This window comes from Rattus norvegicus, chromosome 13 (assembly GCF_036323735.1).
Source record: "Rattus norvegicus strain BN/NHsdMcwi chromosome 13, GRCr8, whole genome shotgun sequence".
NCBI lineage: Eukaryota > Metazoa > Chordata > Mammalia > Rodentia > Muridae > Rattus > Rattus norvegicus.
Genome location: NC_086031.1, coordinates 67,922,750 through 67,948,699, shown reverse-complemented (window position 1 = coordinate 67,948,699; position 25,950 = coordinate 67,922,750). Strand labels below are relative to the sequence as shown.

The following is a 25,950-nucleotide window of genomic DNA, read 5'->3' as shown; positions in this document are numbered from 1 at the left end:
GCATAGTGAGAGCCTGTCTCACAACCACAAAAATAAATAAATAAACAACAACAGAAACTAGGTAAAAGGTGGTAGAGGAGGACAGATACCCAGTGTCGACCTCTGACCTTTGTAGGCACATGCATGTGTGTGCACATAAGCCACACAGAAAATGTGCCCCAAAGGATGCCCATTCACAGTTTACTTCCCCTTTTAAAATGTCTATCTCGTATGCTACATGGACTCAGCCATTTAAAATTTCATAAGTGGGGCTGGAGAGATGGCTCAGCGGTTAAGAGCACTGACTGCTCTTCCCGAGGTCCTGAGTTCAAATCCCAGCAACCACATGGTGGCTCACAACCATCTGTAATGGGATCCGATGCCCTCTTCTGGTGTGTCTGAAGACAGCGACAGCGTACTCATATACTAATAAATAAATATTAAAAAAAAAATCTCATAAGTGATTTTTCCCGTAAGAACTCAGAATGCAAGCAGCCCGCGTTAAAGTGAGAATGGTCTTCTCATTCCATAGCTTGCGACTGTCACCACGAAGGATCCCTTTCGCTCCAATGTAAGGATGACGGCCGTTGTGAATGCAGGGAAGGCTTCGTGGGCAATCGCTGTGACCAGTGTGAAGAGAACTATTTCTACAATCGGTCTTGGCCTGGCTGCCAAGAGTGTCCGGCTTGTTACCGGCTGGTGAAGGATAAGGTAAGCCGCCAGTGGGCCATTCATTCACTCACTCACTCCTTCAGCAGCAGTAAAAAACTCAGTGCACTCTAAGCTCCAGAGGAAAAATGTTGGACACATTGGACTTGGCCTCTCTTCTCAGAGGCACATGGGCTCATGAGGGGAAGGACCAGAACTACATGCTAAGAGAACTATTGAGATAAGCGGCTGAAGGAATAGGAATAGTAGTAACTGTGGGAAACCTCGGAAGGCCTCTGTAAGGAAACTCTTGTGATGTGAGCTCTGAAGGATAAAGAGGAGGAAGCCGTGTGGGGAGGAGTGTGGTAGGCAAAGGCCTGGAACCCGGGCTGCCTGGATCCTACCCTGGGAGGAACTTCATTGGTGGCAAATTATATAGAACTGCGTGGCCTGTAAATGAGGAGTGTAGGCAGTTATTCCCAAATCCAGTAGGAATGTACAGAAGTCTGATAGGAGGAGTGTCGTGACTGCCGTGTGGAGAATGATTATTAAGGTTGGGTTTAAAGGGAAGTCCTTGCATGGGCAAGACAAATGTGTTAAGGGACCAGGACAGGGAAAAAGAAGAATCAGGAACAGGCCTTGGGTTGTTGCTTAATGTTACTGGAGATGGTTTTAAGTCCATAAGGAGAACAGATTCTAGAGCTCAGTTCGAGAGGCCTAGCAGAGATCTAAATGATGCTCGAGGGAGCAGTCAGACTGGAGACCTGTCAGTAGGCTGTGTGTACGGGAAGAACGGTACCGAGAGCTTGCCGTGGAAGCCGGGGAAGTAGCTTATGCTGTCAGTGTGAGCGGCACCTCCCTCTCCAGCGGCAAGCACAGCCGACCTCTCTCTTTTCCCTCCTCCTTAGGTTGCTGAGCATCGAGTGAAACTCCAGGAGTTGGAGAGCCTCATAGCAAACCTCGGGACTGGGGATGAGACGGTGACAGATCAAGCCTTTGAGGACAGACTGAAGGAAGCAGAGAGGGAGGTTACAGACCTCCTCCGTGAGGCTCAGGAAGTCAAAGGTATCGTGGTCAAATGGGGTCATCTCATTTCTAATTCATATAGCTTTATAAAATTCTCAGGGTTTTGGTTGGTTGGTTTGTTTGTTTTCTAGACAGGGTTTCTTTGTATAATAGCCCTGGCTGTCCTGGAATTCACTCTGTAGACCAGGCTGACCACAAACTCAGAGATCCTCCTGCCTCTGCCTCCCAAGTGCTGAGGTTAAAGGTGTGCACCACTACCAAGCAAAATCATGGTTTTTAAATTACTTGCAGAATATTTGTTTGTTTTCTTAATTTTTTATTTTAGACAGAGTCTCAAACTACAGTTCAGGCTGATGTAGCACGCTCTCTCTCTCTCCCTCTTTCTCTTTCTCTCTCTTTCTCTCTCTCTCTCTCTCTCTCTCTCTCTCTCTCTCTCTCTCTCTCCATATATATCCCCAAAACTGGCTTCGAACATATGGCAATCCTCCTGCCTCAGCTTCCAAAGTGCTTGGATTATAGGCATGAACTACCCTGCCTGGCTATAAATTATCTTATTTTAAAAGCAACACTTTAAAAAACAACTTAATGCTTTAGGTCCTAATGCTTTAAGATGTAATATACAGAGGTGTCTTTCTACTATGTCAAAAACTATTTGATGTTCAGGGTTAAAATATTTTATAAATCTGTTCCTATATATATATATATATATAAAGAGTTCTAAATTTAAAATATCATTAAAATGTGGTTTCTTAAAGAATGTTTGTCTTTTAGCAATACCCTCCTAGAAATACCTTTAAGGAGAAAATTAGAATTTTGATTTTTTTCCCCCCACTATTCTAATGAGTAGGAATTTATTTTGTGTGTGGCTTTATTGTCTTCTACATGACTAAGAATGGAAAAATTATGGTCTTCAAGCCTTGGTTGAACAGCTAGCTCTATCACATGCAATACTTGGCATTTGTAAAAGTAAACCTTAGCAATGGAAACCTTTGTCTGATTTGCACACTAATGTGCTACCTTGTATAGAAGTACACATTGTATGGACCAGGCCCATCCTGAGGTCTTCTGCACTTACCTCAGGCTTTGCACATGACCTGGCAAGTCTGAAGAGAGAAAGAACCACCTAAGATATAGAAGGCAATTTATTTGAAGTTGATATGTTTTAAATTATATACTTGCTTTTCATATGTATGGTTTTTCAGTGCAGAGTTTCTGTGTGTAGATCAGGCTGGCCTTGAACTCACAGAGACCCACCAGTCTCTGCCTCTCTAGTGCTGGGATTAATAATGCATGTGCCACCACTGGCTGGCCCATATACTCGCTTTTTAGATCATTTAAAATTTTTGTTTGTGTTCCTTACTCTAAACTAGGCTTTTTTCCTAAACCTGGGCAAACTTTCCTATAATGATTAAGTGTCTGTAGTGAGCCTGGTACTGAGCCCAGTGCCGGTGATGAGAAGGAGGAGGAAGTCCTCTTCTGTTTGCAGGATGCTCATCAAACTGAGCCCGCTTGGTTGGGGGCTTTCCATCATGGGACAATTGTGCTCCCAGACACACATAATAAATGTTCATTAAAATTAGCAAGCATGAGACAGCAGTAACCAACTTCTCTTTGAGTTTATAAATATGTATCCATTTGGAGTTGTATGGAGAAGTCAGGGAGTCCAAGAATATAGGTCAAAAAGTAAGTAGGTTGCTCTTCCTCTTATAACTATCACTAATGGATAGAATTTTGATTTTTTTTTATGATTATTGAAATAGGAAAGGAAGTAACTGGACATATCTGGTTATGGCAAGTTGGTTTTGTTTATTATTTTTTTAATGAGAGTCCATGTGAGACCTTTTTAGGTATTGGAAAACATAAGATGTCAGTGACTTATCCTAATGTGAAGTGATTCTGTGTATGTATTCGGGATGGCTCGTGTGTATCATTTTAAGTGGTAAACACTACCCAGGTGGAAGGGACACCCTGCCCACTTTCGACGTTCATTTCCTCAGCCATGGCATGTGGCTTTCCATTAACATGGTTTATTAGAACAACAAATCCACATGTCATTTGCTGTATACACAATATCATGAGATTGTTCTATTCTGACGTGCCAGTTAGGCTAACCAGGATGTGATAGAAAGCTCTGAGCCAATGCCACCAGCATGCAGGAGTAGGCCCAGGCAGGGCCAAAGAAGGGCAGCAGGTCTGGGCACCATCATTCCGCACAACTTGGAATAGCTGAGCTACTGGCAGCGTCCCCCTGGCCACCGAAACCACGTGTTTCCTGTGCCCACGCAGATGGGTCTGCTGGCTGGAAGCACAGTGAGTTGTTGCTTCTCCTAGACCTGCGCGCTGCTCCGAGGCTGGGTCCCTTTCCCAGGTTCCTCAGTTATGGGACTTCTAGGCTGACCTTCCCTGCTCAGGTTCCAGCTCGCCCAGAGTGAGATGCCTCCATGATGATTTGGCCTTGAGACTGTAAATACTCACTCGCAGTTGAAATGTGCTTACACTGCAGATTTGGAAGAAGCTTGTAGGGTATTGTTTGGGGCTAACAGGTAGATGTTGGGAGCTGAAGGACAATTGACTTGCGCCTCCCAATGAGGCTCCCAGTGTTGTCTTCTCTGTACCCTTCTCTCGAACTGGACCACAAGGAGTGGCAGTTGCGGTCTAAAGGATGCATGCTGCTTTAACAACATTGGCTGAGTTTTTCTCTGTTCTAAACTTGTTTTTATTCCACAGTTTCTTAAAAATCTCTCTAAAGAATTGCGCAGGGTGTCCTCTAAGCAGGACCCAGAATGCTGTCAGGCATGGGTTGTTCAGGATATCAGTTCGCTGTTTTCCAAACACATTTCATTTGATCCCGTCTCGGAACTTTCCCGTGTTTACATCCCTTCGAAAACTTAGATTTCAACCCTGCATCATACTGAAATTAAAATTGCTCAGTTTTTAAAAGTTAAGTTCATTTTAAGTACTATATTGGACATAAGATTACACGTATATTCTCGGGAGAATAGTGTCTCCACGATGGGATGTCGGGTGTCCCTTTTCCCTGGAATATGCTTACAGCATTGGGAGTACGATCACGTTTTAGTTGGAGGAGCCCCCATGGTGTTCTCCGTCATGATAGCACCATTGCACACTCCTACCTGAGTGTGCAGGATCTGCTGTTCTCCCTGTCGCCCTCACCAGAGCTTGTTTACTCCGTCTCTTTGACAGTAGCCATGCTGGCTGAGTTCAGGGCGTCTCTCCTTGAGCTTTTGACTTGAGTTTTCCTGGTGATTGATGCCATTAGGACATTTTTCACATACCTGGTTTCCCTTTGTGTGTCTTCTTTTGAGAAACGTCTGCGTATGTGGGCTGTCCATTAACTTTCCCCCTTTTTGATGATGAGCTTAGAGTTCTTCAGCACTGCCAGATGCACGGCTGTGCTTCCTCTCTTCCGGCTGAGGTTGTCTCTGCACACTCTTGATGGCTCCCTTTGCTGGGTAGCCCTCCAGTTTGATGTAAGTGCATTTGTCTAGTTTCGCTTTTATTTCCTGTGTTTTTGGGGTCTTGTCCAAAAAAATCCTTGCCAATTCCAGTGTCCTGAAGCATTTTTGTTTTCTTTCAGTAATTTCATTATTTCAGGCCTTCTGTTCTAGTGTTTAGTTCATTTGAGTTGTTTTTTTGTTTTTTTTGTTTTTTCCTGACTGGCAGAGTTAAAGGTACAGCCTTGCCTTTGTGTGGTCATCTGCGCTCCCATTCCCGTTTCCTGACTGTCCTTTCACTGCTGTGTGTTTTTAGCAACTCTTTTGAAGGCTGGCTGGCTGCAGATGTGTGGATTTATATTTCTAGGCTCTTTTCTGTTCCCAGAACCGCCCAATTTGAGTAGAACTTGAATTTTTCTATATTAATAAAACCTCATGACATGGGAGAATTTAATAGTGGCAGGCTTTATATTTGCACAGGTTTATATTTATCGCTTGATTTATTAGGACCCAAGCATGAGGCTTAAGAAGAATGGAATTGTAAAGTTCAACTTGAGGGTCTATGTAGAAGCAGAGATTCCATTGAAAAATCGCATACATGTGCTGGGACAGAAGCAAAAAACTGTACTTAAGTACAGAGAATTGAGTTTGACATGCTTCCCAGCTTGTTCGTGGGCTGTTTTGCTTGTTTGCTTGTCTGTTCTGTTTCATTTTCAGGGTTTTGCTTTGTTTCGTGTCAGATTTTTCTTTGTATCCCTAGCTGTTCTGGAGCTCCCGTGTAGACCAGACCAGCCTGAAACACAGAGAGAGAGAGAGCCGCCTGCCTCAGCCTCCTGAGTGCTGGGATTAAAGGCGTGCACCATTCCTGGCGTCTGTTTCCAGTGTCCTTTTTAATAGTTATGTGTGAGGCTTTTAGAACTGACAGTACTTTAACAGTGTGTAGTCGTGGTTAACTATGCTAGGTGTCATAGAATAATGATCAGTTTTACTTTTCTCCATCAAACATCTGCATGCCTGTCTCTGCTTTCTCACTGGTGTATAAGACTGTGGAGCCAGTGATGGGTCGGAAAGGGACTCAGAGTCACCCAGGACTGACTGCAGTGCAGCTGGCAGCGGAGAAAGCATGACGTGATACAGTAGAGATTAGGGAGAACGTGTCTAAAAGATGCTATTGGGGGTGTTAAAGATACAGTGCCATAGCTTCGCACAGGTGGCAAATCCCTTCAGGCCGTTTACAGACTGCCTGCCACTGCAATGCCCTTTCAGATGTAGACCAAAATCTGATGGATCGCCTTCAGAGAGTAAATAACAGTCTGCACAGCCAAATCAGCCGGCTGCACAATATCCGGAACACTATAGAAGAGACGGGGATCTTGGCTGAGCGAGCGCGGTCCCGAGTGGAGAGCACAGAGCAGCTGATTGAGATCGCCTCCAGGGAGCTCGAGAAAGCAAAAATGGCTGCCGCCAATGTGGTGAGTGATTCTGAAGTTCTGGGGGGTCGGGTGGGTCCTTGGGTAATTTGTAGCGGTTGGTGGAGTAGCTTGTTCTTGTCTCCATCCTCCTACCTGGTATCCTGGAGCAGGAGAGCCATGCTATGCTGCTCAGATCATTGGAGTAGTTACCTTTCTCCTTGCTGTGGCAAACAGAAGCAGGGTAAGACGGGAGAGCTTTATTTGGCTCCTTGGCGTGGGTGAAGTACTGAGATGGCTGTGGGTAGGGGCAGAAGTTTGTGGGGGCTTCTCATATAGCACACAGATCTAGAAGCCAAGAATGGACAAGAAGCAGAACAGATTATACCCCTAGAGGCCCGTCCCAGTGACCCACCTCCTAAGGTTCCAGAGCTTCTCCTAAACCAGGACCAGGTGTTCAAACACAGGAGCCTGAGGGGGTCACTTCCTGTTCAAAGTCCAGCAATTGTCCCAAAACAGAAGGAACCGGATAAAAACAGAGATGTCTAGGTTCTTTCTCTCACTTGCCTCTTCTGCAGCATGCAAAATAGAAATAATTTCCAACCAAAGGTGCCAATCAAAAGATCTCCAAAAATAATAAAGATGCGTTTCTGCATAAGAGTTTAACAAAAACTTAGCGTTAATACTTGCCTTATGGAACTTAAATAATTCAGTCTTTTGAGAATAAGTGTTTTGTTTTCTCTTCAGTCAATCACTCAGCCAGAGTCTACAGGGGAACCAAACAACATGACCCTCTTGGCAGAAGAAGCCCGAAGGCTTGCAGAGCGGTAAGCTGCCGAGTGCTTCGTGCGTGGTTCAGGGGTAACACCCCAGCTGACGTGTGCATGTTGCCCTGGCCCCTCCCACAGATACTTTCCGTTGAGATTTACCCTTTCTGAAATGTTACCAGATATGCATACTTTCTTTCATTTCAAAATTAGAATATTTACCTTAAGTATTAGAATGGAATAGTTTAGAACAAAATTATGCTTATATATTTTACGTCATATTTTTATATTTTAAAGCCTTCACATTTATAGATGTCTAAGAAACTCAATAGAAGTTATTAATTTAAAATTTCCAATTAGTTTTTCAACTCAACTTTCAGATCTCAGTAGAAAATGCTAACTCATTCCACCCACATTTGAATGTAAGCCAAAGGACCCTGACCATTTGTTTTCTACACTTTTAAGTTAATTATTGAATAACTCCTTTGGAAAGCTTTAAATTGCAGAAGGTATCAAGTTTTTAAAAATATTTTTAAAATGGCATGGATGTGGGCATTGTTGAGAGCAAGTATTTGTGTGTGAACCCCAGTAGAGAACACTCAGTACACTTCAGTAGTGTAGAGTACAGAAGGAGACCTTGTGCAGATGTGAGGCCCTGCCCAAAGCAGCAGCACTGATACCTCACAGCTTCTAGGTTACGTTGCTCTTAGCAGGGTTTTTTTCTATCCTGGTAAGGGTGAATTTGTGAACCATGTAATCGGCTTTGCAGAACATTCATGGTTTCAAGCTAGATTTTCTTACTAAAGGAAGATAGCTGAAAACATGGACCCTCCCAGGAAAGCTAGGTCTTGAAGATTTACTGATCTGGTGGGCTTAATGCAGGGACTCAGGATGAAAGTTTCTTATGCCAAGGAGAATGACCGCATACTGGGTGCCACAATTCAACATGAAATGTTAGAAGTGGAAAATCCATTAGCATTGCTACCCAGCTAAGATGCATTGCTCGGTTGGAGTCCCTGTTGATACATTCATTGCTATTTCGTGTTGCTTTTTCGCCAGTAATTAGGGAGCATAAGAAAAGTCAGAACAGAGAGGCTATGTAGATAGAAACTGTGTAGTAACTGTGTAGAGACTGCATATAGCTACTGTGTAGAGACTGCATAGTAACTGTAGAGACTGTAGTAGCTGTAGTGACTGTGTAGTAACTGTAGAGACTGTGTAGTAACTGGGTAGAGACTGTGTAGTAACTGAGTAGAGACTGTAATAGCTGTAGAGACTGTAGTAACTGTAGAGATTGTAGTAACTCTGTAGAGACTGTGTAGTAACTGTGTAGAGACTGTGTAGTGACTGTAGTAACTGTAAAGACTGTAGTAACTCTGTAGCAGCTGTGCAGTAACTGTAGAGACTGGAGTAACTGTGTAGAGACTGTGTAGTAACTCTGCAGTGACTGTGTAGTAACTGTGTAAAGACTGTAGTAACTCTGTAGTGACTATGTAGTAACTGTGTAAAGACTGTAGTAACTCTGAAGTGACTATGTAGTAACTGTGTAAAGACTGTAGTAACTCTGTAGTGACTGTGTAGTAGTAACTGTGTAAAGATTGTAGTAACTCTGTAGTGACTGTGTAGTAACTGTAAAGACTGTAGTAACTGTGTAGTGACTGTGTAGTAGTAACTGTGTAAAGACTGTAGTAACTCTGTAGTGACTGTGTAGTAGTAACTGTGTAAAGACTGTAGTAACTCTGAAGTGACTGTGTAGTAACTGTGTAAAGACTGTAGTAACTCTATAGTGACTGTGTAGTAGTAACTGTGCAAAGACTGTAGTAACTCTGTAGCAGCTGTGCAGTAACTGTAGAAACTGGAGTAACTGTAGTGACTGTGTAGTAACTGTGTAGTGACTGTGTAGTAGTAACTGTGTAAAGACTGTATAACTCTGTAGCAGCTGTGCAGTAACTGTAGAGACTGGAGTAACTGTGTAGTGACCCTATAGTGTCTGTGTAGAGACTATGCAGTAACCGTGTAGACCAGAAGACTTTAAAGACTTTACGATAAAGATCAAGCCCAGGGTTTATGTTGCTGACTAGATACTCTAGTTAGCACCATGCAAATGTAAATTACTCTCATTCTAAAGTTAGTTGCCTGCTTCCTTCTCTCCCCTCCCTGTCCTCTGAGACATTTTCACTTCAGAACTCATCTGGCCTGGAACTCCTATCCTCCTGCCTCAGTGCTATGGTTATGGGCAGAAGCTACCACAGCACACCCAACCAAAAAGCAGTTTTTCTAAGAAAACACAAATTTGTCCCTGTAGAGTCTTGTGCCACTGATTTTCTTAGAAAATACTCTTTTCTCAGTTTACAGATGCTTTTTGTAAACTTAGCTGCCCAAAATGATTTTGAAGGTCCAAATGGGGCTTTGCAGTATTCACAGATCTCCGCCCATGTTAGTCTATGTAAATATAACAAAGTGTTCCCTAACCATTACTTCTTTCCCTATTGAACAGTCTGTCTCTTGTCTATGTTTATTTTACAGTCATAAACAGGAAGCTGATGACATTGTACGAGTGGCAAAGACAGCCAACGAGACCTCAGCTGAGGCATATAATCTGCTTTTGAGGACCCTGGCAGGAGAAAATCAAACTGCATTGGAGATTGAAGAGCTTAACAGGAAGTGAGTGTGATTGGAAAGTGGCTCACAGTTCTGTTCTGTGAAGAATTGAGTGCTGTGGATTTGGGGGTCATGCTCATGTGTATTAAGTTCGTCAAGGGCTATGGATTTGGGGTTACACTCATGCACATGAGGTCTACCTTGCTTTCAGAGTGGTAGTGTGATTGGGGGAAGGGAGGCATAGCCACACCAGGCTCTGTAACTGCACAAGGAGCTAACTGGACTAGCCATGTACTTGAGATTCTTCATATGTGGAAACCAGAGAGAGGAAACTCCCGAGTAAGTAGGGAAATACAGTGAGCCGCCAACCTTTACACAGGCCTAAAGGGAGAAGGTGCCAATTGAATAACCCTAAGTCGAAAGGTTAGGGACCAGAAGTGTTCGGGACTTAAGAGAGATATTTTTGAACATCTGAATACATAAAGAGATTATGGATTAGATTCAAGTCTAAACACAAAGTTCACTTATGTTGGCGTACACAAAGCCTAAAATGTTACATAGTATTTATTGTGTATCTACAGTTCGATAGTAGCTGTCACATGGGATCAGGTGTGAGATTCTCCTCCTGTGTGTGACAATAGTGCTAAAAACGGTACAGGGTTGGAATTTGGGCTTAGGGACAGCCAGTCTTTATAAACAGTAAGCTAAAGAGAATTGAAAAAATGAAATGTAACTTTTAGCTAAGTGTTGATATCAGAATAAGAGCTTTGGTACAATATTTCCTTTGAGGTGTTTGGAGATGTCCCAGTGATAATAACTAGATTGTTTATGGTTAATATTAAGATGTAAAAAAAAAAGACAAAAAAAAACCCAGCTTTTTTTTTTTTTAATTGAATTTCACCATTTGTTTCTGAGGTATGAACAAGCAAAGAACATCTCTCAGGACCTGGAGAAGCAGGCTGCCAGAGTCCATGAGGAAGCCAAGCGAGCAGGTGACAAAGCCGTGGAGATCTATGCCAGTGTGGCCCAGCTGACCCCTGTGGACTCGGAGGCTCTAGAGGTATGTGTGCAGAGGCTCTGGTCACTGCAGTCCCGTCACACCCCGTCCCTCAGTCTGAGTACGAGCCCCTTTGACAGTGCCCTGCCTCCCGCTTCCAGACCTACACCTGACTCACTGGTAAAGGTGAGTTCTACTTTTAATTATGCAAATGAACTTAGTGAGATAAAGAAGTATAGGTGTGAAGGTCAAAGATCACTTGGTGATGTGAATACTTGTCTAGATGGCCATGTAAATCCAAAATGTGATAAAGTTGAGTTGCTTGAAGCACAGTACAGCTAGAGCCTTCCTCCTAGATATCATGTAACAGATATTTAGAGAGCAAGAAGAACCATACCAGCCTGTAAGAACTATACCAGCATCCTCAGGGGCAGGTAGAATATTCAGGAGTTGGTAGTGTTTTATTTCATTCTATGGGCATACATTTTTGCAACCTACTTTAATAAGGGTTCAACCTCTCCTCTAGCCCACCACCCAGCAGAGGTAGAAAAGTCATTAGAATGTGGGGGAAGTGGACCTGTTCAGCAGTAGTTCTTTGGGGGCGATCTCCATCGTCTTTGGCAGCCGTTCACTCTCACAGCAAACACCAAATACGACTCAGCAGCTGTAGACCAGCCCTCTGGGCAGGCAGATACCAGGCAGCTGTAGTTCAGTCCTGAAGAAACCGCCAGGCGGCTCACCTACCAGCCTGAGGCGAGGCCACAGGAACCTCACAAGCAGTTCTTGGGCAAGTTTCTCTCAAGGGTGGCATTATCACAAGTTAAGCTCAACAACACTACGTAAGACAAACCAACACATGCGTGTCGTTAGGGAAAAATAGGGAGGCAGAGCAAACCAAGCCAATGCTCCGTGGTCGTTTCTGCTGACTGTGAGGTCATAGTTATACTCCCTTCATCAAGCGCCCTTTCACCCGTGTCTGCTTCAGGAAAACATCCTTTAACCTGTGTGCCCCGGCAAAACATCAGTTGACATAACCGACTTTCCAAAGGAATTAGAAGTTTCTGCTTCATCCTTCTAACCATGGTTCCTCAAACAAAGCCTGCATATCAATATTAAGTTGAAATGTACTGGCTTATTTCCAAAGTCCCGAGGTATCCGCTGGCATCACAAGGTTGGGGGTCTCTTCAGACACCTAATGCCGCCTGAGTCCATTTGTATAAAATGTGGAAAGCGATTAAGACTGACTCGATGGTGGCACTTGGGGGTGTGGTGGAGGCAGCTGTGGGAGGGAGAGATGGGGACCCCCAGGACTAGCTTCTTGTGGATAGACAAGTCTGCATCTTGACTGGGGTGTGGGCTGCCTAAAGCTGTGTATTCATCAAAGTACAGGAAACACTGGAAACTAAAGTGTACCTGGTTAAAAAAAGTGTCCATAAATTTTTGCCCTCTGCTATCTTAAAGCTGTCAATGGAGCCTTAAATCTTACAAAGTTCCTACGCTACCTTGTCATTCACTGCCATCACTTCATTGAGAAGTAATGACCTTTCATGCTTGTCACAGAGTGAAGCAAATAAAATCAAGAAAGAAGCTGCAGATCTGGACCGTCTGATTGACCAGAAGCTAAAAGATTACGAGGACCTTAGGGAAGACATGCGAGGAAAGGAACATGAAGTAAAGAACCTTCTAGAGAAGGGGAAAGCCGAACAGCAGGTCAGTTTGATTGGCTGCTGGCTGCGTTTCTTGAGGCAACAATTTAAACCACTCAGGTGGGAGCCTAGCACGTGTCTAGCGCGTGGCCTCTCTGTACGCTTCAGTCTCTGGGCTGGGGCTGCGAGGGGCTTGTCTGTTATCAGGAAAGGCTGACCCAGGAAGGTTTGTCCTCTGACCTGCTGTGCATTTGCAGACCGCTGACCAACTCCTAGCTCGAGCCGACGCTGCCAAGGCTCTTGCTGAAGAAGCTGCTAAAAAGGGACGCAATACCTTACAAGAAGCTAACGACATTCTCAACAACCTGAAAGGTATGAGGTCAGGAACAGCAAAACCTTCCCCATGCCCTCCGAGGAGACGGTCGCTCATTTTCTTTTCCATTTTGTTTTTAGCTCAATTCTCTCAGAACAAAATAGTGTGGTAATTCCCATAGACTATTTAGAGTCAGTAGTTAGCCATGATCTTTTGCAGTCTCTACTTCATCCTCTACACTCTGTGTGTGTGTGTGTGTGTGTGTGTGTGTGTGTATGTGCACATGTGTGGGTATGTGCACATGTGTGTGTAGACTTGAAATCGACTTCAGGTATTTTCTTTGCTGGCTCTCCACTTTGATCTCTCACCAAACCCAGAGCTGATGTATTTGAAAGAAAAATCAGGGTGCCTCATCTTCTCACTCCTTCGCTCTTTACTGAAGACCAAAAGCCATGTGTGGGAGGGTGGCCCGCCATTAGACTAGCATGTCACCATAGCCTCTCTGTGATACAGAGAGCTGACTCTGACACCTAATTCTTTGTTTTAAAGAAACATGCCCGATCCACTGAGGGGCTGATTCTTGTCTGATAAGAATAATCCCAGGCTCAATAAATGAGGAAGATTGGCAGGCACACTCACTACAACTGGCTGCTTTGGTGTCAGCGGGCCTGTTTACCTCCTGCTTCACACGTTAGCTTCTTGAGTAACTGGTTTTCTCATTTGTAAGAAGAATGTCATGCTACCTGACACACAGTTGACACCAAAGACACTGGCTATGACAGTGACATGCTCAGGGCTCTGCTTGGAAGTGACTTCTCAAGTAGGACTCTTCTCAGAAACAGATGTGCATTCGTGTGGCACGAGACCTGGAAAACCTGCGTGGGGCTGTCTGTTTTCCTCCTCTTCTGAGATTTCACTCACAGTGGCCATTTTTTTTTTTGAATACTGATTTTTATCTATTACAAAAAACCAAAATCCAATTGCAGCCTGGTGGAAGGTTTTCCTTCTCGGCAGTTTAATTTAAATGCATGTCTTGAACTCCTTTTAGATTTTGATAGACGAGTGAACGATAACAAGACAGCTGCTGAAGAAGCTCTAAGGAGAATTCCCGCCATCAACCGGACCATAGCTGAAGCCAATGAGAAGACAAGGGAGGCACAGCTGGCGCTGGGCAATGCAGCAGCTGACGCCACGGAGGCCAAGAACAAAGCCCACGAGGCGGAGAGGATTGCCAGTGGCGTGCAGAAGGTGAGCGCTTCCGTCTTCTCCAGCCCCTGCTCGCACATCACACACAGAACGCTCTGGAACCACCCTCGTCTGTTTCTTTTCTTTGCAATACTAATGAGAATATGTAATACACTGAAGAAAGAGAATCAGGAAGAGGACTTTCTAGTCTTGACGTGGGATCTGAGTTGTGAAAAGGGTGGGTCTTAGAATACGTCAGAGACCCCGCCCACAAAAGTTCCTGCCCTCCCCTAAATAAGCATTCTCCAGACCCTTCATAGAGCCGCTGTGGACCACACTGCAGAGGCTCTCTCCACTCTAAAGAGGCATTTCTTCAGGCCGCCTCTTTTTATTTAAAGATTCATCTTACTTATTTTAAGGAAAGATTAGAGCTTGTTTTAAAATTAAGTGTCTGAGAATCACAAAAAAAAAGTTTAATTTCTTGAAAAGGGTTGGTTTTAAATAGATTCTATTTCGTAAGTTGCACATGTTTCAGGATGTGGCCTTTTGGAACATGATGCTAAACTCTCGAGAACGGCCGCCAGCCTTTGAACCTGACATATATCCACTTGAAAAAGTACGATCACTATGGTGCGGTGGAAGGGTTCACGGTTACATTTGTACTTGTTCTCTGTGTGTGACCTCAGCCACACATGGTCAGAACAGACAGGAAATACTAAAGATTAAAGAGAGCACAGATGAAAAGCAAATGCTGTAGTATTTGACAATGATTTTCTTTTAATGAGAACCTAATAGGTGATGAGATTGAGTCGGGATAGTGCCTGTCTTTGTGATGCTCTCCCTGGACCCCACCCGGGCCATTTTGCAGATTGTGAAAGGGACTAGGAATGTGCTGTCCAGCAGGGAAAGCTGCTCCGAGACCTTTGGCTTGTGCTGTGAGCAGTTGCTTCTTCTGTGCCTAGAATGCCACCAGTACCAAGGCGGATGCGGAGAGAACCTTCTCGGAAGTGACAGACCTGGATAACGAGGTGAATGGCATGTTGAGGCAGCTAGAGGAAGCGGAGAATGAGCTGAAGAGGAAGCAAGATGATGCCGACCAGGACATGATGATGGCGGGAATGGTAAGAGGCACAGTGGAGGGGTGCTCTCCGGGAACCCACACACGAGCACACACACATATACACACATACACGAACGTGCACATGCACACACACACACACACTCACAGACATACACACACACAGATATACACACACACTCACATACACTCACATACAGACATACACACACAGATATACACACACACACTCACATACACTCACATACAGACATACACACACAGCTATACACACACACAGATATACACACACACAGACTCACATACAGACATATACACACACAGACACACACACAGACCCACACACACACACACACACACACACACACAGAAACATACACACACATATATAGACAGACTCACATACAGACATACACACACAGCTATACACACACACAGATATACACACACACAGACTCACATACAGACATATACACACACAGACACACACACAGACCCCCCCACACACACACACACAGAAACATACACACACATATATAGACAGACTCACATACAGACATACACACACAGACACACACATATATAGACAGACTCACATACAGACATACACACACAGACACACACACACACACACAGAGACATACACACACATATATAGACAGACACACACATAGACACATGCACACATACACACACACTCACATATAGACATACACACACACAGACATATACACAGACCCACACACACACACACACACACACATATACAGACAGACACACACACAGACAGACACATGCACACATACACACACACTCACATACAGACATACACACATACAGACAGACATACAGACACACACACACAGACAGACATACACACACAGAGAGATACATACACACACACAGACCCACACGTGCACACACACAGACAGACACATATACACACACAGACAGACATATACACACACAGACACACACACATACACTCACTCACACAGACATACACACACAGACAGACATATACACACACAGACACACACACATACACTCACTCACACAGACATACACACACAGACAGACATATACACACACAGACACACACACATACACTCACACAGACATACACACACAGACAGACAGATATATACACACAGACAGACAGACACACACACGCATGCACACACACAGACATACACACACACACTCACACACAGACAGGACACACACACACAGACACATAAACACAGACATACACACAGACATACACAGACATACACAGACAGACACATATACACACATACACACACTCACACACAAGCACACACACGCCTCTTCTATGTGAGCTTCCGTTTGTATCGCATTTTCTGGTCAAGAATCTGTCAGACGCTTACATAGAGGACAAAGAATTTGGCTCCTCTGCCAGGTATTGACGTTGTCCTGTCCCAAAGCTTCTCCCACAGCTGCAGTTCCCAACACTTGAAACAGAACAAATGAAAACAAAGCACAATTGTGAATGCCATGTTTTTTAATGTCGTTTGAATGGATAATTCATACATGGGGTAAATTTTTAAAAAGGAGATTGCAATGAAAAGCCAGTTTCTTTCTTAGTTTTCCCAGCTGCTCGCTCACTAGAGGCAGAGGCCAGTCTCTTGTACAAGACATTTGCGAGGCATTGTGTAGCACTGCGGGGAAGCACGCTGCCTCACGCCTGCTTTCGCTGTGCACCTTCAGTGCCAGCAGACATGTATCATACCACATGGAAGAGGGGACCTGTGAGGCTGCCGTACAAGGGAGGAGGGCAGCTCTGTTCATTCGTGCTGTAGTTTGCATTCAGAACTTCCTGGAGTTCTGACATCCCTGTCCTGTTTGGTGTTGCAGTCACAGGGACTTACCCCTTGCAGTGTCAGGAAGAGGCCAGTTTTCCAAAGCCCCGAATGAAATAGGGCCTCTAGCTGTGGGTTGTGTTTACTTTGGGATAGAAAGGAGGAATGCAAGGGCTGTGGAAGTGATTACAACTTTGTACACCGCTCTGTACAAACAGCTGAGTTTTTTATTTGTTGTTGTTGTTCTCTTTTGCTTTTGTTTAATTGAGACCGAATGGTTTTACCCTGTAGCTCTCTAGGTACACTATGATGGCCTTGAACTCATAGAAATCCTCCTGTCTCAGCTTCCCAAATACTGGGATTAAAGGTGTGCACCACCACCACAACTGGCTAAATAGCCGTTTTTAAACTTTGTGTCGAATTGTTATGTGATTTTTTTCTTTCTTCAATGCAAAGTGAGACTCAAATGAAAATTACGATGAAGCAAACATCAGTCTTCTCTCATACGCTGAATCTCTGGACTTCTTTTTAATTTACATTTATTTATTTCCTGTGGTTTGAATGCATGTGCCCTAAGGCACATGTGGAGGTCTCAGGACGACTTGGGAGAGTTTGATCTCCTTCCACCACGTGCACTTTAGCACTAGAACTCAGGTCGTCAAACTTCGTGACAAGTTCTCTTGCCCATTCAGCCATCTTGCCAGCCCTGTGGATGTCACTACAATGGAAGCATTGTGTTTAAAGCACAAAAAACAATAAAGGATACATATTTGAGTTCCAAAAAGGGATATGGGTTTAATTCAAAGAGTGAAAAGTAAGTTTCTCTTGTTATTTTTGGTCCATAACTTTTTGAGAGCAGCAAGCCATCCCCCTATATACTCTCTCTTTTGTAATTATATCAGTTTTGAAAGTCCAACATTCAGCTAGTATTGCCTGAGTAACATTTTCTTCAACCAGAAGGGTTGTGGCTCTTTCTGGAAGACACCACAGGTTAAACCCAGCACAGTCCTGTGGCCCAGTCCTAGGAACTCATAGGAAGCCTGTATGGGTTCCAAGAACAGCTGCAATTTGAACAGTTAATTTTTTTTATTTCTGTTTTTAAAATTTCCACAATGTTTTGATCCCCAAATATTTGCTTTGTTCTGACCCCAAAACTAGGAAAAATAATTACTGGCCGGGAGTGCAAAGCCACTCCTTTATATCCTGGCTGGGGTTTGTTGGGGAGAGCATCTGCTTTCTGCTACGTAGCTGTTTCCTTTTCCTCCGCCGCTTCCTGTGACTCATGTGCTGTGTGTTTGTTCAGGTTTCATGGAACTTTCCCAAATATGTTTACCTTTGGTTGACTTTGAAAATATCCATTGTAGAGTGTGTGTGTGTGTGTGTGTGTGTGTGTGTGTGTGTGTGTGTGTGTGTGTAGGGAATTCTCAGAAAAGTCTTGCTTTCTGGAGAAAACAAGAATCAGACATCTCTAATAATCAGGGCCCTAAGAGTATTCACATTCTAGAATAATAATTCCTATGTTCAACCTGTACTTAAAAAAAAAAAATAATAATAACCTGTTTCTACTTAATACATTTCATCCTGTGTTTACCCCCAAGTAGTCTCGAGTGGGGGAAAGAGAGAAAATGAGATCATATTGGTTTTCTGACTGCTTATATCATTAAGGGTCCCCAGGTGGTATAGGCCCAGCACTCGGAAGGCTGAGACAGGAGGACCTTGTGTTTGAGACCAACTTAGGTTACATAGTAAGTCTCAAAAAACCAGAAACCAAAAACCCCCGAAACAATCAAAAAAAAAAAAAAGTATATACCATTCTCTGCAGTAGAAATAACATCCTCCACCTGAAGATACCACCCCAAAACCCCGCAGAGAGAGAGACTCTGATTCATCGCTTAGAAAAGGGGAATGCATCTGAAAATAGCCCTGCTGGCTCACTGGAGGAAAATATTTAGAGAAGAGGAGAACATGGAGTCAGAAGTGTTCATGCTGTTTATCCTCTTCCTCTGCAGGCTTCACAGGCTGCTCAGGAAGCTGAACTTAATGCCAGAAAAGCCAAAAACTCTGTCAGCAGCCTCCTCAGCCAACTGACCGACCTCTTGGAGCAGCTGGGTAAGTAACGGAAGAGTTGGTGCAGCCCCTGCTCGCAGGTGTGGGTCCACGGGTTCAGAGGCACATTGGTTCGAGTTCTCCAAAAGCATCCGTTAACACATCCATATGGATGTCTCATTTAGCGCTTTTTTTATTTAAAAGATAACGGTGCACACTGTGTCTCAATTGGCAGAACCTTGTAAGGGTAGTTTGCATTGTCGGAGCACTGACAGGCTCTCAGTTCTAGAGTGCAAGTGAATTGGGGACTCTATTAAGTTCAAGTACTTGAGGTGCCTTCCCTGGACTCAGCCCCAGTAGGGCACCATGGTCCTCACCTTTGAAGATGAGCTTCCAGCTAGGGGTGCCACTGTGGACAAGGTCCAGCATGCAAATAAACAGCCATCTCCCCTTAGTCCTGCCCACTGGTGGAGCATCCTTAAGGGATGAAAAAGAAAGGCTCAGGGGTAGAATAAAAATGATACTTGAGAGCCCAGAATTCTCTTCACTTGCCAACTGAAGAACAATTTGATGAAGTGAAAGCTTTCACACCAAAAGAGAGCAACACTTGGGTTTATTTTGTTTTGTTTCCAAGGACATATAAGCACACTGAGCTCTCATTTTAACCCAGTTTGGTAGAAAGCAGATCTTTTTTAAGACCTATGTTCTTTTGTCACCGGACTCCAGCACGAGAGAGTCGTGTAGCTGCTGAAGACCAGGAATTTGTTTTTAATGTTTTTTTTTCTTTCAAAGTGGGGGGAGGAATAATATTTTACCAGTCTCAGAGACCGATAATAATAAATTATGTGCCTCAGGCGAGCCTAGAAGGAGAGCAAGCTAAAGCAAGGGCTTTACATCTTACTTTATCCCTTAGGCTGTCCAAATGCATGCGGATAATTCTCAACCATCTGAGAGTGGGTGAGGCAACCTGGGCTCAGGAAACTGCTTCTCTTTCTGTCTTGTTTTCCATAGAGCATCTTCTTCCAAAAGAAACTTTTTTTTTTCTTGCTACATTTCGAGCGAAGCTTTGTGTACAGTATCTCAGCGTTCCAACCTTGGCTGTTCCCATAAGAAGGTTCCCCGTGGCGTCTAACTCTGATAAGCAGGAAGTGACCCCCTCCCCAAACCAGCCCACCTTCTCCGAAACCTAGGAGTTGAGGATGTATGCTTCTACCTTAGAGACTGTGGCGTTCTTTGACGATACTGAAATGGTCCACAGATTACACCTAGATTACACCTAGAAACCTGCAGAGGATTGAGTCCTACCGAATCTCCTTCTTCAGCATAAGTGAGGTCTGAGGCATGGTGCGTTCTTGCACTTAGAAACATCCTCTGGGGGCTGGAGAGATGTCTCTGAGGATAAAAGTTCTAGCTGCCAAGCTTGACAACCTGAGTTCAGTCCCTGGAACCCTCATAGTGGAAAGAGAGAACCAACTCCTGGAAGCTGTTTTCTGACCTCCACATACATGCTTTGACATTCACGCAGACATGCACGTACACATACATGCACAGTAATAAGTATTAGAAAATTAAAATATCGGGCTGGAGAGATGGCTCAGTGGTTAAGAGCACCCGACTGCTCTTCCAGAGGTCATGAGTTCAATTCCCAGCAACCACATGGTGGCTCACAACCATCTGTAAGGAGATCCGGTGCCCTCTTCTGGTGTATCTGAAGACAACTACAGTGTACTTATATATAATAAATGAATAAATCTTTAAAAAAAAAAAAAAAGAAAATTAAAATATCCTGTGAAAAAACACTTCCTCAAAAAAAAAAAAAGCCTATTCTAGTATTAATGATATACTCTGTCCACCTTTGCTGGGTAGGTCAATATCACTCAGGCCCTTGAACATGGCAGCACCTGTATGTCTGGCCACCTTTGCATCTGTGAGCTGCTGGCCTTAGTTCATGACCAAACACAGGCACTGAGGAGTCAAGCTCCCGTTCTCATGGAATGAGCTCATTCTCTTTTGTGCACTTCCTGACTCTACAGGACAGCTGGACACCGTGGACCTGAACAAGCTCAACGAGATCGAAGGCTCTCTGAACAAAGCCAAAGACGAAATGAAGGTGAGCGACCTGGACAGGAAGGTGTCCAACCTGGAGAACGAGGCCCGGAAGCAGGAGGCAGCCATCTTGGACTATGACCGAGACATAGCAGAGATCATAAAGGACATTCACAACCTGGAGGACATCAAGAAGACACTACCAACAGGCTGCTTTAACACCCCGTCCATCGAGAAACCCTAGTGGTGGGAGGGCTGTAAGGCAGTGTCCCTGACAGGGGGCCCTGTGAGGCCTCGGTGCCTTGACACAAAAATTACACTTTTCAGACCCCCCCACTTCTCTGCTGCTCTCTGTCACTGTCCTTTTGACCCAAGAAAAGTCAGAGTTTAAAGAGAAGCAAGTTAAACATCCTTAACCAGGAACAAAGGGTTTTGCCTAATAAAGTGTCTCCTCCACTCCTGTGAGCACCCTACCGGAACTTTCCCTTGTTTGCCTGAAGTCATAGCATCTTCCAGTGGCATACCCACATCACGTGAGCCTTTGTATGCCAGGGCAGACCCAGCCCCCTCCCCTCTCTCAGCACCATCAGAACCTATCTTAGTACTCATATTTCTATGAAGGAGATGTTCAGCTCCTCACCATAGCACTGAGATGACCAAATATGTCCAGTCTGCATCTTCTGCCTCCTCTTTGAAGCAAAAGGAAATAAACATCCTGTGCCAAAGGTATTGGTCATTTAGAACGTTGGTAGCCATCCATCAGACATGCTGGCTGTTTGAGCATAGGCCACTGAGCCATTACGGGTAACAGTGTAGTTACGTGTGGGTCTCTGAGAGAGCATGGCTCAAAGATGCTTACATTTTTCTCCTGTGCTAATTGACTAGGAAGATAAACGTTTTCCCAATCCTCAGGCAGCTGATAGAGAGTCTGGATGGGCAGCTTGCACATACCACTACACTAGGTAGCTTTTGATAGTTTTATAAGCAGGACTCAGTGCAGAAGAAACAGAGATGTGATAACCACTCACGTTTTTTTTCCCCCAAATCTTACTAATTCTTGGAGCTTCGTTAGTGTGTTAGAATTGGAACTTATTGTTAGCATATCTATCAAAACAGTCGTCCTCTAAGGTCTTGACCAATGAAAGAAAAGCAAATCTCCTTTCCCCCCATTTTCTGGGAAGTGGATGTAACCGGTATGATTAGGATTCCATAAGTGAATTTCTCTTTCTCTGTTGGAGAGAGATGTGACATTTGGCCCTTAGCTCCAAGTCTCTTCTGACATTTACATTCTTTCAAAACACATCATTGTTTGCCAGATCCTGGTGGCAAACGCTGCTCTCAGTGTTTCTCAAGGCCGTGGACCCCATCTAGTTCCTGCGCTTTGTGGCTCCGCCCACTCTAAGCCTTTCCTCTGTGTGGGGAGGGAAGAACCATGCATGGCGTTTCCTAGTGGGCTTCTCGACCTCTGATCCTCAGCTCTGTGGTTCCCTTAAGACCACACCGGGACAGTTCCCTGCCACACGCCCCCTTCCTCCTATCTACCTGCCTCTGAGATTCGTATTTAGCCTTTAACACTATGCAATTTTGTACTTTGCGTAGCGGGGGGGGAAAGAAACTATTATCTGACACACTGGTGCTATTAATTATTTGAAATTTATATTTTTTTGTGTGAATGGATTTTTGTTTATCATGATTATAGAGTAAGGAGTTTATGTAAATATTCCTGGTCCTCCTAGAACGGCACTGTCCGCTCACGTCCCTGCTCAGTTGTCCCTCTCACTGGCCAGGAACCTGTGCACCTCCTCCCTTCCATCCCTCTCTGAGTCATGCTTGGTCCCCAGTGTTTGCTTCGCCTCTGCCTGTGTTTGCAGCATCTTCATTGTCTAACGGATCTATCAGCCTGCTCGCCTCCACAGCCTGACCGAAAAGGGCTCTCTTCCCTGTACCTCTGACCATCTGAGCTGCAGCTCCGTGCGGTTCTCAATGCCTGCTCCGGAGCAGTAGCCAAGCTGACAGGGTAAAGGGATGAGGAAAGTTTGCAGACGGAACCTTCCCGCATGGGTCAGTTTTGTAAGGGAGCATGTGCTGACGGAGCACTTGAGGGCGTCGGCACAGGGCTACTGATGAGAGAGGAGGCTCTGCTCAGCCTGGCTCCAGCTCTGTTGGGCAAACGGAGATGACCACAAACTCTCAGCTTGGCATCCCTGAGGTTCCGCTCTTGCTCCTCCGAGGCCTTTTCTGCTATTTCAGAGGCACAGCCTCACCAAGCTCAGTGCTGATTGGCTAGTTCCTCTATTATGAGGTCACCACTTTAACATTCTGGTCACAGTTGCAAGAAAATGGCTGACAGGCCACCAGCATCCTTTGGGTCAGCTCTACTCCAGCGCTGGTGGGTGGGGTGTTTTGGTTTGTCTTCTCCATCGTTGTTGGTATATTTTTAAAAAGAATTTTATTTTTAAAAATGAAAGTTATTTACAAGATGATACCTTACTACACTCCTGCGACACAGCCATTCATTATTCTATTGTATAGTTCCAATAATCTGTATTTTATGTAATAAAATGGACAGGATGGCTGCTGTGGAATGCCGGGTGTCACCCAGAAGAGATTGTTTTTATCCTACCCCCACCTCCATGGAATTTCCCTCTAACTGTGGCCCTTTTAAATGTGCCTTCACCTTAGCTGTTTGCCTTAACTTTACAGTCTTCCCCACAGGGAGGTTAATAAAGCGCAACACTTGGCGTTTTTTATGTTTAAAAAGAAAACAGTATTTTATTTATAATAAAATCTGAATATTTGTAACCCTTTATATCTCGTGTGGCCTAAATGCGGTGCTAGGACATAAAATGTTTAAAAGGTTTAATGAATAGACATCTACTCATAGTGCCTTTGACTGGCTTGGATTTTTTTTTTGTTTTGTTTTGTTTTTTTGTTTTTTTGTTTTTTTGTTTTTGTTTTTTGAGAACCACCCAATGCTGTCTGTTACTTGTACTAGGGCATGCCCAGCATGCCAGGCAGATGCACTACACCCCCCCACCCTTTAAATTATTTCTTTGTTGTTTTACCTTAATCAAATTGCAAACCACCCAGTGCTGTCTGTTACTTGTACTAGGGCATGCCCAGCATGCCAGGCAGATGCACTACACCCCCCCCCACCCTTTAAATTATTTCTTTGTTGTTTTACCTTAATCAAATTGCGATCTTCATTGTCATCCAAAAGTTAGCAAGCTTTCTCTTACAGAGCTAGATTGTGAGTGTTAACTCAGCTCTTAGCACAAGAGTGGACTGAGAGCAAAGATATGCAAAAGAGGAGCCTCCATGTTTAAAACTGCTTGTAAGAGTCTAGGTTTGGTGGTTTATGTCTGCAGTCCCAGCACTTGAGGCCAGCATGGCCCAGTGGCTCATTGAGCAAGCACTTGCAGTATAGACGTGAGAATTGGAGTTGACTCTCCAGAACCTTCTTAAAGCAGGGCTTAGTGACATAGATCTGAATCTTTGTGCTTCTCTGTCAAGGGAAGAGACTGAATACACAGAATCTTGTAGCCACCTGGCCTGCCATGTTAGCGGTGAGAAAGGGTCCCTGTATCAAACACCCAGGGTTGCCTTCTAATCTCTCCACATGTGCACGCTCACACTCACCAACCAGAATACAGGCACACAGTGTACACACAAAAATACACCAAGTAATAAAATATGCCCGGGCCAGAGAGATGGCTCAGTGGTTAAGAGCACCAACTGCTCTTCCAGAGGTCCTGAGTTCAAATCCCAGCAACCACATGGTGGCTCACAACCATCCGTATTGAGATCTGATGTCCTGGTGTGTCTGAAGACAGCTACAAGTGTACTTACATATATCGAATAAGTAAATCTTAAAAATAAATAAATAAATAAAATACACCAGGAGTCCACCAGCTGGAGCTTACAGACCCCTTGATGTGGTCCCCATATCTTACCCCTCACAACAGAGTTGCTTTTAAATGATTGTGTTCCCTGAAATGCCTGTGAAAATCTGCCTTTCAGTATGTAAATGCTTTTAGCTACTGATTTTCTCAGATTTAGGCCAAAAGGGAGAAGTAAGCAAGCCAAGTTAGCAGGGCAGGTGTGATGCTCCATCCATTGCAGAGGGTGGGACAACTGGAGACATCCAGCAAGACATTTTTGAGCTAGAAATGGCAGGAAGGTTTGGGGCCTGCAAATACCTCCCTGGTTCCCAGCTTATCTCCCTACACCTCTGTGAATCCTGCACCTCCTTTCCTAATACCATAAATTGTTGTAACCGTGGTACCTGTGAAGAGCTTCTAACCTCCTCAGAGAAAGCTTTGGAGACACTGGTTAACCTTTACCCAGACAGTTGAAACCCTCCTCTCCACCCCCATCCCCACCCCGTTTGCAGGGTCAGATTAAGAAGGGAATATTAATCCCTTAACTACCTCACAGGAGTGGTGGGTCAAGTGGTAAAAAGTTGTTACCATGTTTTCCCCTGAGTTTACAGCTCTTGGCACCAGCTTCACTTCCTAGGTTCCCCAAATGGGACAACTGGCATCCAAAAGGATGATGGGATAGAAAGCAAAGGACACGAGGGCATGAGGGGACCCAGCTTGCAGGAAGAGCCACTCTCCCAGACCCTGTGGTTTATGAAAATAGAAACTAGGCCATTTTAAATGGTATGGAATTGTGTCTGTTCACCTTAAGCAGGTTTAAATGCAGTGAGTATTAACACATTCAAAGCGGGGCTGCGTGGGATGGTCCTGAAGTTAGGAGCACCCACTGCCTCGTCCTGAGGACCAGGCTGCAGGAGGAGTTGTGAGCACCTTCACTGGGCAGCTCACGGATGCCTCTAACACCAGCTCCAAAGGGTCCCACACTCTCTTCTGCCTCAAGGAGCAAGTGCGCAGGCACACGCACTCATATATAAACACAATTTTAAAAAA

The 25,950-nt window shown here is 44.5% G+C and overlaps 1 protein-coding gene across 1 annotated transcript in view; it reads left to right on the top strand.

The window, feature by feature from the left end:
- The window catches only part of Lamc1 (laminin subunit gamma 1), a 127,115-nt gene extending 103,287 nt beyond the window's left edge, over nucleotides 1–23,828 (top strand). The window contains exons 17-28 of the mRNA NM_053966.3: nucleotides 512–690; nucleotides 1,536–1,692; nucleotides 6,375–6,580; nucleotides 7,265–7,344; nucleotides 9,811–9,948; nucleotides 10,801–10,945; nucleotides 12,443–12,592; nucleotides 12,786–12,900; nucleotides 13,890–14,089; nucleotides 14,989–15,147; nucleotides 18,937–19,036; nucleotides 21,007–23,828. Coding sequence (NP_446418.1) covers nucleotides 512–690; nucleotides 1,536–1,692; nucleotides 6,375–6,580; nucleotides 7,265–7,344; nucleotides 9,811–9,948; nucleotides 10,801–10,945; nucleotides 12,443–12,592; nucleotides 12,786–12,900; nucleotides 13,890–14,089; nucleotides 14,989–15,147; nucleotides 18,937–19,036; nucleotides 21,007–21,263 — 1,886 coding nt within the window. The 3' untranslated portion in view covers nucleotides 21,264–23,828. The remainder of the gene's footprint in view (nucleotides 1–511; nucleotides 691–1,535; nucleotides 1,693–6,374; nucleotides 6,581–7,264; nucleotides 7,345–9,810; nucleotides 9,949–10,800; nucleotides 10,946–12,442; nucleotides 12,593–12,785; nucleotides 12,901–13,889; nucleotides 14,090–14,988; nucleotides 15,148–18,936; nucleotides 19,037–21,006) is intronic.
- The last annotated feature ends 2,122 nt before the right edge of the window (nucleotides 23,829–25,950 follow it).